We start from the raw sequence: 19,053 nt of genomic DNA, 5'->3' as shown, positions 1-19,053 counted from the left end.
GTGACTCATCAAATCTCATGAAAACTTTACAAAGAGTTCCACTTCACTTTCAGAAATTTAGCTTTAGCACTCCCTTCAAAGCCACTCCATTAGGGATTGCCTCAATGACAGCCCATGTTCTGGTAATTCACCTTATTCTCCTGAGCTTATAATCCCCCTGGACTCTAGAATGTGCTCTCCATTGCCTACTCTCAACAAAATTACTATTTTTCACAGACAGCTATCTCTCACTGTGTCTGTCACCGTCTGGCTCTGTCACCCTGGAACTGTTCTTCAGTGACCTCAGAACTGTTTTTAGTGACCTAGTGAAAATCCCCACTCCCAAAGCTAGGTTGAGTTTAGCAATGTAACAATTAAGCACATCAACCCCCCTATTTCTAATTCATAAGTTTCTAGCTCCTATGTAGATAAATGGATTTGTAGCAAAAATATCTGTAGTGATGGGGCGGGGGAAGAGGGGTGAAAATGCAAATCCTGGAGACTCTGGAATTGTTTGTTTCATTTACAGTTTTCCTAATAGGAATACACCTTGATTGCATATTTTTAATTAACTTGGTGGACATGGGCATCTCCAACATGAAGCCAAGCTGCCCTTCAGAAGGTAGTGGTGGTGAGCTACCTTCTTGAACTGCTGCAGTCCGCCTGCTGTATGTACACCCATATTTCCCTCAGGGAGGGGATTCCAGCATTTTGTTCCAATGACACTGAAGGAACGGTGATATGTTTCAAGAGGGTGAGTGGCATGGAGAGGAGATCTTGCATGTGGTGATGTTCCCATGTAACTGCTGCCCTTGTCCTTCTGGATGGAATTGACACTAGGTTTGGAAGGTGCTGTCCAAGGAGTCTTGGTCAATTTCTATGGTGCATCGTGTAGATAAAACACACTCCTGTTACTGAGCTTTAGTGGTGGAGAGAGCAGATGCTGCTGGACGTGATGCCAGTTGAGCGGGTTGCTTCGTGCTGGATGGTGTCAAGTTCCCTGGTTGATGTTGGAGCTGCACCCATCCAGGCAAATGGAGAGTATTCCATCACATTCCTGATTGGCGCCTTGTAGATGGTGGACAAGAGTCAGGAGGTGAGCTACTTGCTGAGGTTTTCCTCACCTCTGACCTGCTCTTCTAGCCACAGAATTCATATGCAATCCAGTTCAGTTTCTGGTCAATGTTGATAGTAGGCGAATTCAGTGATGGTAATGCTATTGAATGTCAAGGATGATAGTTAGATGATCTCTCAATGGAGATGTCTGATACTTATGTGGCACTTTTCAAAGAACGAAGAACAATAAAGCACAGGAACAGGCCCTTTGGCTCACCAAGCGTGTGCCAATTCCTAATCTTTATTTAGACTGGCTGTCTATTGCCCATACATGATTTCTGTCCCTCTGTTCACCTCCCATTCATGTGTCTATCAAAATACACCTTAAATATTGCTAATGTGCCTACTTCCACCACCTCAACTGGCAGTGCTTTCCAGGCATCCACCAACCTCTGTGTGAAAATCTTTCCCTGCATTTCTACCCTAAACTTTCCCCCTCTGACCTTGAACTTGTGCCATCTTGTAGTTGACATTTCCACCCTCCTACTATCCACCCTATCTATGCCTCTCATAATTTTATAGACCTCTGTTAGGTTGCACCTCAACCTCTATCTTTCTGGTGAAAGCAATCCAAGTTTATCCAACCTCTCCTCATAACTAAAAGCCTCCTGACCAGGCAAAATCCTGGTAAACCTTCTCTGCACCCTCTCCAAAGCATCTAAATCCTTCTAGTAATGTGGTGACCAGAACTGCATGGAATATTCCAAATGTGGCCTAACTAAAGTTTTATACAACTGTAACACAACTTGTCAACTTTTACTTTCAATGCCACAGCCAATGAAGACAAGCATGCAGTATGCTTTCTTCACTGCCTTATCCACCTGTGTTGCTACTTTCAGGAATCTGTGGATCCATATGGCCAGATGCCTCTGTGTGTCAATGCTCCTAAGGGTTCTGCCATTTACTGTATAATTAGCACCCGAATTTTATTTTCGATATTGTCCAGGTCTTGATGTATTTTGACACCAACTGCTTCAGCACCTGAAGAGTCATGATTGGTGCTGAATATTGTACAATCACCAGTGAACAATCCTACTTCTGACCTTATGATGGAGGGAAAAGTCATTGTAGTACTTGATCTATCTCTTATTGAAAGGCAGCCTATCTTTCAGTTACAGCTTTGCCTGGTATTCTTTAATTTATCTGGAATACATCAATTCCCACCTCAAATAAATTAGTCAAGTCATCCAGTTGATTGCTTTTTGTATTTTTCCGTAGCCAATCTAAAAGCAGCAAAGCTTCATCAATAATTAAAGACATAGTCATCTCCATTCCTTCTGCCCTAGGTGTCCTGCATACTTGTTAACATATTAGTTCTGCACTTAATTCCCCTTTCCCTCTTAAGATCACAAGATAAAGAGTAGTTAGACAGCATTGCCACAGTAAACTGACTGAGAGATTCAACCTGTCAAATAAGATGTATATGAAGGTCACACTGAAGAGCTGAACCGCCTTCATTTCTGAGCTGAGGGTCACATTAATAAGAGCAAACTAGAAGTAATGCAACTGAATTCATTAACTCCTAGATAACAAAGTGTGGGGCTGGAAGAACACAGCAGGCCAAGCAGCATCTTAGGAGCACAAAAGCTGACATTTCGGGCCTAGACCCTTCATCAGAAAAGGGGGAGGGGGAGACAGTTCTGAAATAAATAGGGAGAGAGGGGGAGGCAGATTGAGATGGATAGAGGAGAAGATAGGTGGAGAGGAGAGTATGGGTGGGGAGGTAGGGAGGGTATGGGTCAGTCCAGGGAGGACGGACAGGTCAAGGGGGCAGGATGAGGTTAGTAGGTAGGAAATGGAGGTGCGGCTTGAGGTGGGAGGATGGGATAGGTGAGAGGAAGAACAGGCTAAGCAGGCGGGGACAAGCTGGGCTGGTATTGGGATGCATTGGGGGGTGAGGAGATTTTGAAGCTGGTGAAATCCACATTGATACCATAGGGCTGCAGCGTTCCCAAGCGAATATGAGTTCCTACAACCTTCGGGTTGTATCATTATGGCGCTGCAGGAGGCCCAGGATGGACATGTCGTCTAAGGAATGGGAGGGGGAGTTGAAATGGTTCGCGACTGGGAGGTGCAGTTGTTTATTGCAAACTGAGCGTAGGTGTTCTGCAAAACAGTCCCCAAGCCTCCGCTTGGTTTCCCCAATGTAGAGGAAGCCACACCGTGTACAGCAGATGCAGTATACCACATTGGCAGATGTGCAAGTAAACCTCTGCTTGATGTGGAAAGTCATCTTGGGGCCTCGGATAGGGGTGAGGGAGGAGGTGTGGGGGCCGGTGTAGCACTTCCTGTGGTAGCAGGGGAAAGTGCCGGGTGTGGTGGGGTTGGAGAGGAGTGTGGAGCGGACAAGGGAGTCGCAGAGAGAGTGGTCTGTCAGGAAGGCAGACAAGGGTGGGGTGGGAAAAATGTCTTTAGTGGTGGGGTCAAATTGTAGATGGCGGAAGTGTCGGAGGATGAAGCCCTGCAGCTAATAGCATTTAGGTTGCAAATCCAGGCACTTCTAAAATAATAAAATTTAGGGTCTCTTCTTCCACCACCAACTCAGACAATGAATTCCAGACACCCACCACCTTCTGCATAAAAAAAAACCTTTCCTCACATCGTCTCTAATCCTTCTGCCACTTAGCTTTAATTCACGACCCCTAGTTTAAGAACTCTCTGCCAAGAGAAACAGGTTCTCTGGCCTACTCCCTTCCTACCCCTCTCAACAATCATTTCACCCCTCAGTCTTTTCTGTTCCAAGGAAACAACCCCAATCTCTCTTTGTATCTACAATTCTCCAGCCATAGCAACAAATCTTCTCTGCACTGTCCGGAGCAATTATGTCCTTCCTGTAATATAGTGACCAGAACAGTACACAGTACACCAGTTATGGCCTCACCAGTGACTTATACAGTTTCATCTTTTATATCCCTTCTTTTGTGTCCTACATCTCCATGAAGTTGCCTTCATGACAATCTTATCTACCTGAACTACTACCTTTAGGGACTTGCACACAAATCCCTCACTGCATCTACCTGTTTCAGTATATTCCCATTTATTGTATATTTCCTTTTGTAGTTTGACCTCACTAAATGCATCACCTCACACTCATTAAAATTAAACTTCATCTGCCACTTTCTGGCCCACGCCAGCTATATAATTTTGGAACTTACAGTTATCATCTTCACTATCCACTAAACAGCCATCTTTTTGTTAGCATATTTCCCATTGTGCCCCCAAGTTCGAGTCCAAGTTGTTAATATATAAAACAAACAGCAGGGGTCCCAACACTAAGTCCTGCTGGACACCACTCGAAACAGCTTTCCATTTGAAAGAATAGCTGTCAACAGTTACCCTTTGTTTCTTGTTACTAAGACAACTTTGGATCCAGTTCAACACGATACCTGTATCCCATTGGCTGTTACTTTTTTGACCAGACTGCCATGTGGAACCTTGTCAAATGCCTCTGGTGAAAAATCTTTTCCTCAAATCCCCAAACCTGCTGTCTTACATCTTTAAAAGTGTACCACCTTGTTATTAATCCTTTGAGTAAGGGGAATAGCTGCCTCTATCCACCCTGCCCATGCCCTCATAACCTTGGATCTACCTATCAGGTGCCCCCTCAACCTTCTCTGCTCTGAAAAAAAAACCCAAGCATATACAATATCTCTTCATAGCTGAAGTAGAACATAGAACAGTACTGCAGAGTACAGGCCCTTTGGCCCATGATGTTGCGCCAAACTTTTACCCGAAACCTAAGGCCTATCTAACCTCCACTGCTACCTTAGACTATCATCCATATGCCTATCTAATAGCAGCTTAAGTACCCCTAATGAGGCCGAGTCCACTACCCTCTCCGGCAAAGCATTCCATGCTCTGACCACTCTCTGAGGAAAGAACCTACCTCTGACGTCTCCCCGATATCTACCTCCTTTCATTTCAAAACTATGTCCCATTGTAAAAGCTACCTCCATCCTAGGAAAAAGTCTTTGGCTGTCTACTCTATCTCTGCCTCTGATCATTTTGTACATCTCTATCAAGTCACCTGTCATCCTTCGTCGTTCTAAAGAGAAAAGCCCTAGCTCTCTCAATCTTACCTCATAAGACCTTCCCTCCATTCCAGGCAACATCCTGGTAAATCTCCTCTGTACCTTTTCCAACGCTTCCACATCTTTCCTGTAAGGAGATGACCAGAACTGGACACAATACTTCAGATGTGGCCAAACCAGGCTTTAGTATAACCGGAGTATAACTTCATGGCTCTTGAACTCCATCCCTCTATTAATGAAAGCTAACACACCATACACCTTCTTAACAACTGTGTCCACCTGGGTGGCAGCTTTCAGGGAACTGTGAACATGAACCTCAACTTCCCTCTGCTCCTCCACACTGCCAAGAATCTTTCCGTTAACCCTGTGTTCTGCTTTCAAGTTTGTCCTTCCAAAATGAATCACCTCATACTTTTCAGGGTTAAACTCCATTTGCCACTTCTCAGCCCAGCTCTGCATCCTATCAATGTCCCTTTGTAACCTAGAACAGCTCTCCGCACTGTCCACAACGTGACCCACCTTCATATTGTCTGCGAACTTGCTAATCCACCCTTCCACTCCTTCGTCCAAATCATTTACAAAAATCACAAATAGAAGAGGACTCATAACAGATCCTTGTGGTACACCACTAGTAACTGGGCGCAATGTTGAATATTTTCCATCCACTACCACCCTTTGTTTTCTAAGGGTCAGCCAATTCTGAATCCAATCTGCCACATTTCCCCCTATCCAATGCCTCCTTACCTTCTGCATGAACCTACCTTATCAAATGCCTTACTTAAATCCATGTATACCACATCCACTGCTTCACCTTCATCCACGTGTTTGGTTACCTCTTCAAAGAATTAAATGCTCCAATCTAGGCATGCCCTGGTGAATCTCCTCTCTACACCCTCCAGTGCAATCATATCCTTCCTACAGCGTGGTGACCAGAACTACACGCAGTGCTCCAACTATGGCCAAAACAAAGTTAAATACTGGTCCAGCGTGACATCCTTGCTCTTATGATCTGTGCCTCAGCTGGTAAAGGAAAATTTCCCGCATTCCTTTTGAATTACCCTATTAAGCTGCTCAGCCACCTTAAGGGATTTGTGACAAGCACCCCTTCTTAATGTCTAACCATTCATTGCGTTCTCCCTTGTCTTATTACTTTTTCCAAAGCGCATTACCTCACACTTATTAGGGTTAAATTCCATCTGCCACTGATTCTGCTCATTTGTTTACAACACGCTGTAATACAAGACCTTCTTCATCTGTACCAACCATCCGGTCAATCTTTGTATCATCTGAAAACTTATGTATTTTTTGTAAATCCCTCCCACATTCCCATTTACTTTGTTTAGATATACCATGAATCATAAAAGACCCGGCACTGATGTTATTGAATAACTTTGCAAACGAGCTATATGACCTGCTGTTATTATTTCTTAGGCACTAGTGATTGAGAATTGGAATACTTGCCATTTTGTTTCCGAACTAATGGGTTATTTCGAGTGCAGAAAATTTTCCAGACCAATTTTTTTTTCAACTTTGAGGTTTTCCCTGTTTAATCCAAAATTACTGTGGTTGCAGAAATGATTCTGTATATTTCTGTAGCAGTACTCCAGCTCGTGATTTGAATTACACTTTTCCAGATGTTATTACTTTAAGAAAAACTCTAAAACCGAAAGGGATGGAAAGAAAGAGAAAACAAAATTAAATTTATATCATAGCTGGTCACATCTTTAGGGTATCCTAAACTGTTTCCATTCAATTAATTAGACTTTCAAAGTTTGGTCTCTGTCACACAGAGACTTATGGATTAGGCACCGTAATGGTTAAAATATACAATACAGTTCTGGCCGCCACATTACCAAAAGGATGTGGATGCTTTGGAGAGGGTGCAGAGGGGGTTCACCAGGATGTTGCCTGGTATGGAGGGTGCTAGCTATGAAGAGAAGTTGAGTAGATTAGGATTATTTATATTAAAAAGACGGAGATTGAGGGGGGAACCTGATTGAGATCTACAAAATCATGAGGGGTATAGACAGGGTGGGTAGCAAGAAGCTTTTTCCCAGAATGGGGGACTCAATTACTAGCGGTCATGAGTTCAAGGTGAGAGGGGAAATGTTTAAGGGAGATATGCGTGGAAAGTTCCTTACGCAGAGGGTGTTGAGTGCCTGGAACACGTTGCCAGTGGAGGTGGTAGAGGCAGGCATGCCAGCATCATTTAAGATGTATCTAGACAGATACATGAATGGGCAGGGAGCATAGGGATACAGATCCTTGGAAAATCGGCATCAGGTTTAGATAGAGGATCTGGATCGGCGCAGGCTTGGAGGGCCAAAATGCCTGTTCTTGTGCTGTAATTTTCTTTGTTCTTGGTTGTGTAACTGAAGTGTAAAATATGGTGTTTCATCACTGACTGACTGGTTGATTTCCTGCTGATATTAATGAAGTTTCACACTGTCACATCTGTAAACATACAGTAGAGAATAAAATTTCAGACAGAGTTTTGGAAGGTTATTTGGTATTAAATGCCACAATGACTTCAACATACAAATTTCTGTTTTGAGTAATCTTCTGTAAAATACATTATTTCGTAGTTTAAAAATGCTATTTGCAGATGCCCAGCTAATAATAATATGATGCTAAATTTATAATTTAAAAAGAGTAACCTTTCTCCACTCTCTCTGTCCTTGTAGTACACCACAGAGGAGATGGTTAAGGACAGCAACCTACTGTCCAGTCTTGCTAGTGTCATGGTGTGACCCATCAGTGGAATGTACAAGTGACAGTACATTTGTAATGATTGCTCCTTCTGCCCCTTCATGTTCTGCTGTTTTTTTTTGGCGAGTAGCATGTAGCTCCTGCTGAGTTCAAGTTTACTGCCAGGCTGTTTTAGATCATTAAACTTTAAACTGAAAAAATGCTACTGTGCTGTATAACTGTATAGATTGTCAGTATATTTCCAAAAGTAGGGTGGCAGTCTAGGCTCTCTGAGAGGATAGTGGAAGGTCTGATGAGGTACACCACTGAATTCACAGCTTTTTTTGATATGAAGGCGACATGTGGAGATGTACGTCTGGCAGAAATACTTTGATCAATTGCTTTTTTGCTGTTCAATTTCCCATAGTCATCCAGTAAAATTGCCTTGGAATGCCAGTAGCAGAATTTAATCGATGTTTCTTGCCCTCTGAATTGCCTCATTGTGTCTTATGATGGGAGTGTTTAACTGCAGAGTTAATCGTTGCTTCCTGATCCAGGGTTTTGGAGGTGTGCATTAATTGTTGGAAACGTAGACTGTACCTTTCTCCCTGTGTGCCATATTCTCCCACATGAACTAAGCCTCACTAACATCAAGGGTTACATTCATGGTGCCTTTATCATTGTCACTGTTTCCTCATTTAGGGTTGTATTCTGAAGGATGTGATAGAAGGGGAGGAGAAGAATAAATGCCTGTTAGCCACTGTGGAGCGCTGCATCGTTATTTTCTTTCATAACCCTGCAGTAAAATGACTTTAGGTGGGATAGTCAGAACGGAAGATGCTGGAGTCAGAGCCAACACAGTGTGAAGCTGGAGGAACACAGCAGTCCAGGGCAGCATCAGAGGAGCAGGAAAGTTGATGTTTTGGGTCAGGACCCTTTTTCAGAAAATCTGAAGAAGGGCCTAGACCTGAAATGTCAATTTTCCTGCTCCTCTGATGCTGCCCTGGCCTGCTGTGTTCCTCCAGTTCCACACTGTGTTATCTATAAATGCCTTTAGGCATTTACTTTTCTAAAGACGCTATGTGAATGTAAATAAGTAGGTTAACCACTTACCAATAAGATCAAACTGATAGCTGGGTCATTCAGATGGAGACGAAGCTGGGAGTTGCTGGTAATATTGTGGAGGTTTTACTGTTGAGCCTGTTCCTCCTACATCGCCTATCTGACCTTTACCCTGAGTTAAAATTAAGAAGTCCATCCCCAGTGGCAGGGGGGACAATGTCTTAGTGTTTGTTATTACTGGACTATTAATCCAGACACCCAGAAAACATTCTCAGGACCCAGATTAAAATCCCGGCATGGCAGATTGTGAAATTTGAACTCAATAAAAAAAATCTGGAATTACAAGTTTTTTGATGACCGTGAAATGGTTGTCAATTGTCAGAGAAACCCATGTCATTCACAAATGTCTTTTAAGGAAGGAAATCTGCAACACCGAACTGATCTGGTCTACATGTGACTCCAGACCCACAATATTGCCCAATCCATTGACACCTATACCCTGTGAATGAAGCAAAATAAAAGTTTAATTCTTCCAAAAGGTATTTAGATGTGGAGCTTCACAGTTAGGCATGATCTGGTATTACCCTAACATCCAAGTGAATATTTTCTAGTTTGTGTCGTTGGGCAGCAATCAGAAATACAGGAATTGAAGCAAAATACCACAGGAAATCTGAAACAAACACAGAGAATGCTGGAAAAACTCAGCAAGTCTTGACTCTGTTTCCATTTCTGAGGATAGGCTGTCCATTAATATCCATGTTAAGCCCACTGACTCCAACTCCAGTTAGCTCAACAACAACTCCTCACAGCTTGCTTCCTTCTAGCATTCCATTCCATTCTATCTTCTGCTGGGTTGCCTCCGACATGACCTCCTTTTTCCTCAACAAATGTTCCCCCTACCACCCCCACCCCAAGTCCCCACCCCTCTGTGGTTGACAGGGTCTATGGCCATGTGTGACGCATCTCCAGCAGTTTGGCCCTGCCCCTTCCCTACTTCCCAGAACAATGATAGAGTTCCATATGTCCTTACTTTCCATTCCACTAGTCACCATGTTCAAAGGATCATCATTCACCACATCTGTTACCTCCAGAAGGATGCCTCTAGCAAACACATCTTCCCCTCCCCTTGGCTGTCAACATTTGACAGGGACTGTTCCCTCCATGACACTCTGGCCCACTCCTCCATCATTCCTAACAATTCCTCACTCTCCCATGACACCATTCCATGCTTTTGCAGAAGGTGTAACATTTGTTCATTTCCCTCCTCCCTCACCACTGTCCAAGACCCCAGACACATCTACTAGGTGAAGCAGTGTTTAACTTGCACTTCTTACAATCTCATCTACTGCATTCGCTGCTTACAATGTGGTCCATTTTACATTGATGAGACCCAATGCAGACTAGGTGACTGCTTTGCAGAACAACTTTGGTCTGTCCATCCGAATGACTCCGATCTCCCAGTTGCTTGCCATTTCAGTAAACCATCTTGCATCTAAACCAAAGCGTGTCTGACTTGGACTTGCTCCACTGAAGCAAAATATAAGCTCATGAAGCACCTAATTTACACTACAAAGGCACTTTACAGCCTCACGGTCTCAATATTGAATTCAGTAACTTCAGAAAATGACCACATTATGTCTGTTCTGCAATTTTCATACATCTTCTAACCATTACCCCATCTCATAGCTGTGTCTTGTTTACTTTCTATTTAGTCAAGAAAACCAATTCTCAATAAACGATGGGAGGAAAGGAAAAATGAAGGATGAGCTTTTTAAATATCCAGGATTCTGAGGGGGCCTGGCGGAGTAGGTATTGAGATGTTTTCACTAGTGGGGGAATCTCAAACTTGGACAAATAGTTACACAATAAGGGAACACTCACTCAAATGAAATGCAAAGGAATTTCTGCCCCCAGAGAGGAGAGTATGTATGGAATTGTCTACCCTAGAAAGCTGTGGAGCATAGATCGCTGAAAGATTTTAAAGAAGAGTTAAATTTTTGAAATATTGAGCTAAAATCTATGAAAAGCCAGCACAAAGGATGATTTGAGGCCTCAGGCAGATCAGCCATGATCTCGTTAAATGGCAGGGCAGGCTTGAGGCTTGAGTGGTCCGCCCTTTCTCCTGTTTCTTATGTTTATGCTCTGAAAGGGGAACCACTGATAGACGCTATTCCCTGCATCAACCAGAGGTGCTGGAGCTAAATGTCTGCCTAGAGCAAGATGAGATGAACAAGTTCCTACTATCTCTAGAGCAAGATAGGTTCACTGAGCAAAAACCTGGGATCAAAATTAGTATGGAGCCTACCATATGGTATTCTGTGAAGCAAATAACTTAATTTTAAACAGATTTGTAGAGCTCAGATGAATTTTACAGTTGTGGAGTGCTAAATAATTTGTGGGTACGAGTTTTAAAAAGGGCATTTTTCAGAAAATATGATTTGTCCCTCTATTGTATGCCAGAAAGAAATGCTCTGCTTTTTTCTTCACATTAATCTTTGTTACTCTAATAAGGCAAATTCCCACTTAGTGAAGTCCTGTATGTTTGAAATCATTGTGCTCCTATTTTGCAAGCTGCCAAAACACTTACTGTAAGATGACTCTTACAACAGTCACACACTGGATAATGTGTTCCATAATGTAACTTCCCTTTTCCCAAGGTATTGACCTCACAGCTTTCAGCAGCTAATTTCTTAAACAGATCAGTTTGAAAACGCCTTAGGGAGCCTTACTGGGGAAGGAGAAACCCAGGCTGTCTGAAACATGTAAAAACAATAAAACGTAGACAAGTCAGCATTTTACACGGCTTTGTACAGTTTTGTGTGTGTGTGTGTGTGTGTGAGTTTTCCAAACAGTACAACTTGTGCACATTTAAAAGTATCTCATCCACATATTCTTGATACCTTAATTGAACCATTGCAATATTGCTATTTATACTTCCCATAACACCAGCATTCCGATCGACATCTTTTCTGGTTTTCTGTCTCCTGCCTAATTTTCCCTTTTGCCTTCTTATAGCTCCAGCCCTTGCTCTTCTAATACAAGGCATTGTTATTTTTGGCTTTCCAACATTCAATTAATTCAATCGTAATTCGTTGTCTACTTCATCCACTTTTTCTCCCCAAGATTATTAATGTTTCCCTGCGCTCAATATTAAATCTAACATCCCAACCACATTGATTCACCTCTTGTTAAGTACTGTGCTGTTTCTCTTAATTGGTAGTTATTGTGGTCTGATTGTTTTGTTCCTAGGATGTGGGTAGCACTTGCAAGAGCACATTTATAGTCCATCCCTAGGTGCTTTGATAATCGGGTTTGTTTGTTAGATCATTTCTGGGAGCAGTTTGGAGTTGACTTCACAGGTGTAGGCCAGAGATTAGCCACTGATAAGGCAGACCAGGTAGATGTAACAGATTTTATGTCCTAGGGGACGGTACCAAAGTATGTTGGGTTCATGTTATTTTAATCCTGCTGTGTTATATACTGTGACCACTTACCTTGTTAGTCAATTGCCAGAATCATCTGAGAAAAACTATCTTTGGTTATCTTCTTTTTGCTGGAAATGGGAGGAGCGATTTCAAGAGTAGAAATTTTTCATAGAATCCCTAAGTGTGGAAGCAGGCCATTCAGCCCATTCCCAACCCTCCAAAGAACATCTATCCAGACCCATTCCCCCCTACCCAATTACTGTAACCTTGCATTTCCCATTGTTAATCCACCTAGCCTGCACATCCCTGGACACTATGGGCAATTTAGTATGGCCAATTCACCTAACCTGCACATCTTTTGGACTGTGAGGAAACCAGAACACCCAGAGAAAACCCACATTGAGAAAGGAAGAATGTGCAAACCTACCCCTACCCAATTACTGTAACCTTGCATTTCCCGTTGTTAATCCACCTAGCCTGCACATCCCTGGACACTATGGGCAATTTAGTATGGCCAATTCACCTAACCTGCACATCTTTGGACTGTGAGGAAACCAGAACACCCAGAGAAAACCCACATTGAGAAAGGAAGAATGTGCAAACTCCACACAGACAGTCGTCCGAGGTGGAATCAAGCCTGGGTCCCTGCAATGATGCAGCTGTGATAACCACTGAGCCACCCTGCCACCCCTTTCTTAACCTTTTGTATTCATACAATGTGAATCCCTAAATTAATTGTTTGTAAAACATTGCATAGGAGCCTTAAAGATAAAAGAGAAATGTGAATGTAACTTTTTAAAAATACCTGTGAGATGTATTCTAAATGTGTTCTAAACAGGATGCAGGCCAAGATATTGAACAAATCAGCTGAATCACTCAATGCAGCTGTACAAATTATTCTTCCCTGTAGCATTCATAAATTGCATTTCATGCTGCCATTGTTCCTTCCAAAGGCAATCCCATCTGTGTGTATTTGAGTACTGTAGATACAGTTTTGTTTGGTTGCTTTAAAGCCAGAATTAAAATGGTTCACGTCCAATGTGATATGCTTATTCCATACTCAGTTTCAACTCTTCTCTTCCTCCAATAGGTCCCAGTTTGTCCAAACAAAATGCTACCTTCAGTGTTGAACCGACAAAGTGGCAGAATTCCACCTTTAATGTGTCCATTCATTCTGCAATCCGATCTGGGAACTGGAAGCTATTAACTGGATATCCTGGTAGGAATTTTTTTTTTTAAATGCGCGCTGTATTATTTTTCTGCTGGAATGGTATTTTTCATACATTTGTGGGATATGAGTGTAGCCAGTAATTATTTCCCAGCCCTAATAGCTCAGGAGAAGTTGATGAGCTGCTTCCTTAAACTGAGGCAATCTATCTGATGTTAGGAAGGAAGTTCTAGGATTTTGACCCAGTGATAGTGAAGGAACTCAGGATGGTGTGTCACTTGGAGGGGGGCTTGCAGGTGGCATTCATGTGCATTAGTTGGCCTTGCCCTTCTAGGAGTCTTGAGGTTGTGGGCCTGGAAGCAGCTATCAAAGGACCCTTGGTGAGTTTTTACAGAACATCTTGTAGATGTTACACACTGCACCACTCTGTGAAACATATACAGTGGCTGCATGAGCAGGTCAGGCTAGGGATACTGTGGCAAGTAACTAACCTCCTGACTCCCAAACCTTCTGTCCATTGTCGACAAGGCACAAGCTAAGAGTGTGATTGTATATTTTCCACATGCCTGGATGAGTGCAGCTCCAATATGTTGAAGAAGTCCAACACCATTCAGGACGAAGCTATCTGCTTGATTAGCATCATAGTCATACAGCACAGGAAAAGGCCATTTGGCCATCATGTCCATACCGACCAACAAAAGCCAAACTACACTAATTCTATTTACCTGCACTTGGTCCATTGCCCACCATGCCCTGGCATTTTAAATGCCCATGCAGATTATTTTTTTTATTTGCCTCCACTGCCCCGTCAGTAGTATGTTCCATATATCTACCATCCACTGAGTGAAAACATTCCTTCTTGTATCTCCTCTAAGCCATTTGCTCCTCACCTTAAACTTATGTCCTCTGGTCTTAGCCACCTCTGCCACTCAGAAGAGATTCTTATGAATCCGCTCCCTTCGCCACTATTGCTCTGTAGCAGCTGTGCGCACTGTCTATAAGATGCACTTGAGAAATTCACTAAAGATCCTTAGACAGTACCTTCCAAATCCATCTAAAGAACAAAGGCGGCAGATGCTTGGGAACACCAACACCTGAAAATTCCTCTCCAAACCACTCATCATCCTGACTTGCAAATATTTTGCGTTCTTGGAATTTTTTCCGTAAGGGCATTATTGGCCAACCCACAGCATGTTGACTGCAATGGTTCAAGAAAGCAGCCCATCACCACCTTTTCCAGGGCATCTAGGGATTTGCATAAATGCTGGCCCAGCTAGTGACGCCCATGTTCCACAAGAGCATAAAAATAATCAGAAAACAGAAGCAGGAGTCGCATGTGTTTATTCGGAAAAGTCAGCATGGATTTCTAAAGGAGAAATCATGTTTAACTAACTTGCTAGAGTTTGTTTTTTTGAAGTGGCAATGGAAATGGTCAATGAGGGTAACACTTTTGATGTGATATACATGGATATCCAGAAGGCATTAGATGCAGTGCCTCATAGCAGACTTGAGAAAGCTGTTGGATATGGTATAAAAAGGTCAGTGGCAACATGGATATAAAGTTGATTGAGTGATAGAAAGCAGAGAGTAATGATCAGTGGATATTTTTTGGGCTGGAGGGAGGTTTGTAATGAAGCTCCCCAGGGGTAGGTATTCGAGTCATAGAACGTAGAAACAGGCCCTTTGGCCCACCATGTCTATGCCAACCAAACTACAATAATCCCATTTACCTGCACTTCCTGTGGCAGAGCATTCCACAGACTCACTACTCTCTATGTGAAGAAATTTCTTCTTATCGCAGTTATAAATGGCCTACCCTGTATCCTTAGGTTGTGACTGCTGATTCTGGACTCCCCAGTCATCGTGAACATGCTTCCTGCATTTATCCTGTCTAGTCCTTTCAGAATTTATAGGTTTGAATGAGATCCCCTTTCATTCTTCTAAACCCCAGTGAATATAGTCCTATCCAATGGAGTCTCTCTTCAAATGTTAGTCCCTGAAATCAGTTCGGTAAAGTAAGCATGCTGGTGCACTAACAGTGAAAAGGCAAATAAATGTTCGCCTTCGTTGCAAATAGATTTGAGTACAGGAGCAGGAATGCTCCTAAGATGCTGCTTGGCCTGCTGTGTTCATCCAGCTTCACACTTTGTTATCTTGCACTCTCCAGCATCTGCAGTTCCCATTATCTCTGAGCAGGAATGTCTTGCGGTAATTGTACAAGGTGTTGTTGAGACCACACTTGGACTGTTGAACACAGTTTCGCCTCCTTATCTAAGGAAAGATGTTCTGGCAATATTCATGTTCATGCCTTAAAGGGTTGCTGCAGGCCACCAGGCAAAGATTGCTAACATAAGGTACCTACCTGAATGGTTTCTTTATTCCTGAGTTAAGGATATTATTGGGTAATTATCTCTGCCTCATGAGCAGGGAACGTTAACCAGAGCTAGAAGTCTCTGCTGGGAATAACGTCAACTTAGACAGATCTGACTGCACAGCTTAGAGGGAATATTGCTTACAACCACGTATTTTCTTCATCTCTTTTCATTTCAATTTCCGTGAAAAGTTACGTCTCTGTCTCAACTCATCTACTGCTGAAACCCTCATTCATTCCTTTGTTACCGCCAGTCTTCATTATTCCAGTGCATTCCCAGTTAGTTTTCCACAACTCACCCTGATCAGTGAAGTTAGCTGTTTGACAAAAGCTGAAATTGTGCAGGTAATTAGAGATTTGAAACCAGTCTCAGGAGTCTTTGTGGTGCTTGGGCTTGGAAAAAGATGAGTAAATAGGTTTTACAGCCTTTCAGAGGTTACTAAATGTATTTAACCAATTTAACTTTAACCACCGTGAGCAATTGTTGAGGCAGTCCAAGTTGGAGAGGCTTTGAGGGCACTTCTCAATCTAGAATTTTGACAATGAAGAATTGAAATTCTTTGCAAAGAAGACAAAGTCTTCTCAAAAGTCAGAGAGTTGGTGTCCTACAGATTTGCTGAAATCTAATGGGCTCCCATTTAAGTGCATTGACCGTTTAAGTTGCAGTTTGTGGGGTATTGGGACGACAACTTTTCATATTTACTTCATTAGCCTCGAATGTTAGAGTATAAAATGTATATATTGTAGATTTTTCTGTTTCTCTAGCTTTATATAGATAAATTTAATTTGATCAAACTGTAGAATCTTGTGATTTTATTTTTTGATAAGTACTTGGTATCTCAAACTTCATCTACTTTAAGCAAAAAAAAAGGTTCCCGGTCCCTAACTGGATAAGAGCATTGACATGGCAGTCTCGTACAGGATCGTGACACTTTCGGGAAGTTGTCCAGCAGTAAACTGCCTGCTCAATAAATCTGTGAGCAGTAATTACAGTGTAGATTACTGGGATGTAGAATTCTGTTGTCAAGTTGGTACAATTCCACTGCACTTCATTGACCGTAGAGTGTTTGGGAATGCCCTGTTACAGCCGGTTTGTAGCTTTGACTATGCATTTGCCCATGCACATCCATGCAGTGCTAGTTCAGAATTTCCCAATGGCGCCCATCGATCCATCTTGTGTCCCGTTACATTGTGACACTTAGTTATTCGAGGGGATTATCATTTTCAAAAGAGTTATTGTTTATTGAGCAGGGAGAAGCATCTGTAGTTGATTACAGTGGAGTTCCTGTGTGGACTTGTGTGTTATAACAAATTAACTGTGCAGTTCTTAGCATGTGGAAAGTGCATTTTTCCCTCAGCAGCTGTCCTTGTTTGTATAACACATGCCACTAGTGTTTTGAATTAGTCATTGCAGTGTACCGCATCATTGAGATGTGATATGATCCTGTGATTCAAATGAAGGATTAGATTGTACTAATGAAAAATGTTCTGTTTACTGTAGGCTGTGATTACTGGTTTCCACCACCATCATCGTCCAAACAAATGCAGCCGCTATCAACAGAGCCACCGAAGAAAAGCGTTTGGCTTTTTAACATTGCAGCTGATCCAGAGGAGCAAGTTAACCTTTCACACAAGTACCCCAGCATTGTTAGGAAGTTACTGTCAAGACTTCAGTACTATCAGGACAGTGCCGTGCCTATCACTTACCCAGCGGAAGATCCGAACTGTGATCCTGGCAAGGATGGGGTTTGGGGGCCTTGGGCCTAGAACCAAGATTGATTGATTAAAACTAGTAATGTTTATGTTACTGTTTCCAAGCGTAATTTTAATAGTAGGTGACGTTAAGCACTACATTTATTTCTGAAAGTGCCTTTTAACATTTCTGATGAATTCTACATCAGCCCTTCTTTAACTGAATGTCAGATCAGTGTTAACAAAGTGTGAAGCTGGATGAACACAGCAGGCCAGGCAGCATCTCAGGAGCACAAAAGCTGATGTTTCGGGCCTAGACCCTTCATCTGATGTTTGTTATCTCGGATTCTCCGGCATCTGCAGTTCCCATTATCTCTGTCAGATCAGTGTTGGTTGGGGTAGCATCACTTGCTCGTGACCTCACAGCCAGTGGAAACATTTCCCCATGTTTTACCAATAATTTCACTATTTTTCACAGCTGCCTGAACTTCCAGAGTTACAACATCTCAGAGGTGTGAGCAATTGGCTGAGAAACTTGGTGCCGTTTGATTTAAAAAAAACAAACAGCCGAGTCTCGGAACAGAATGAAGTGCAGCCGCATCTCAAATCCTGGGAACACAATGGAACAAAGTATAACAGCTGCCTCTTCAGTTTAAGCATCTCTTTATCCAACAGCACTTCTCTCAGCTGTGAAATATAAAGTCATACATGCTCACACATTTAAGTATTAAAATAATGTGTTTTCTGTCTTTAAAGCTGTTAAGATACAGGTAGAACAGCTAGTTAGGTTTCTCCTGTGTGTCTTGCAGTTGTTAACATTGCTATCAAGCAGCATGTGTTTAGCAATGACCTGCTCACTGATGCTCAGTTTAGATGCTGTCAGGATAACACAGATTACTCAGAGGTCAGGTGAGCCTTGACATCAAAGCAATGTTTGGCCAAATGTGGCATCAAAGAGGCTGAGCGAAACTGGAGTCAGTGCGAATTGATAGAGAAAACACTGTGCTGGTGATGGCCATACCTAGCACAAAAGAAGATGGAGCAAAAGGAGGTGGTTTTAGTTGTTGGCCAGTCATCCCAGCTCTACTTCTGAGGAAGGGTCATGACCCAAAACATTAACTCTGATCTCTCTCCACTGGTCCTGTCAGACCTGCTGAGCTTTTCCAGCAATTTCTATTTTTGTATCAGCTCTAGAGCTTCTCTGCAGAAGTTCCACAGGGTAGTGTCTTAGGCCTAACCATCTTCAGCTGCCTCATCAATGACCTTGCCCCCATCCTAAGATCAGAAGTGGAGATGTTTGCCAATGATTTCACAATATTCAGCACTAGCAGTGACTCCTCAGATACTGATATAGATGAAAAAGAAAGAAACCTCAAATCTAAATTTTCCAAAGCCAAAATCTATACATTTCCAAGGCTGACCAAGTCCTGATGAATTTTCTTTTGACAGTTTTCACCAGTGCTTTGGAATCATTTGAGATGTACCATTGACTAGACCAACTGCTAACATTAAATGTTGCCA

The 19,053-nt window shown here is 42.5% G+C and overlaps 1 protein-coding gene across 1 annotated transcript in view; it reads left to right on the top strand.

Moving 5' to 3' along the window:
• arsb (arylsulfatase B) overlaps positions 1 to 17,642 on the top strand; it is an 89,780-nt gene extending 72,138 nt beyond the window's left edge. The window contains exons 7-8 of the mRNA XM_048525060.2: positions 13,392 to 13,520; positions 17,342 to 17,642. Of these exons, the coding sequence (XP_048381017.1) occupies positions 13,392 to 13,520; positions 17,342 to 17,607 (395 nt within the window). The 3' untranslated portion in view covers positions 17,608 to 17,642. The remainder of the gene's footprint in view (positions 1 to 13,391; positions 13,521 to 17,341) is intronic.
• Positions 17,643 to 19,053: the final 1,411 nt, after the last annotated feature.

This window comes from Stegostoma tigrinum, chromosome 3, assembly GCF_030684315.1.
Source record: "Stegostoma tigrinum isolate sSteTig4 chromosome 3, sSteTig4.hap1, whole genome shotgun sequence".
NCBI lineage: Eukaryota > Metazoa > Chordata > Chondrichthyes > Orectolobiformes > Stegostomatidae > Stegostoma > Stegostoma tigrinum.
This window is presented reverse-complemented; position numbering and strand designations above follow the sequence as displayed.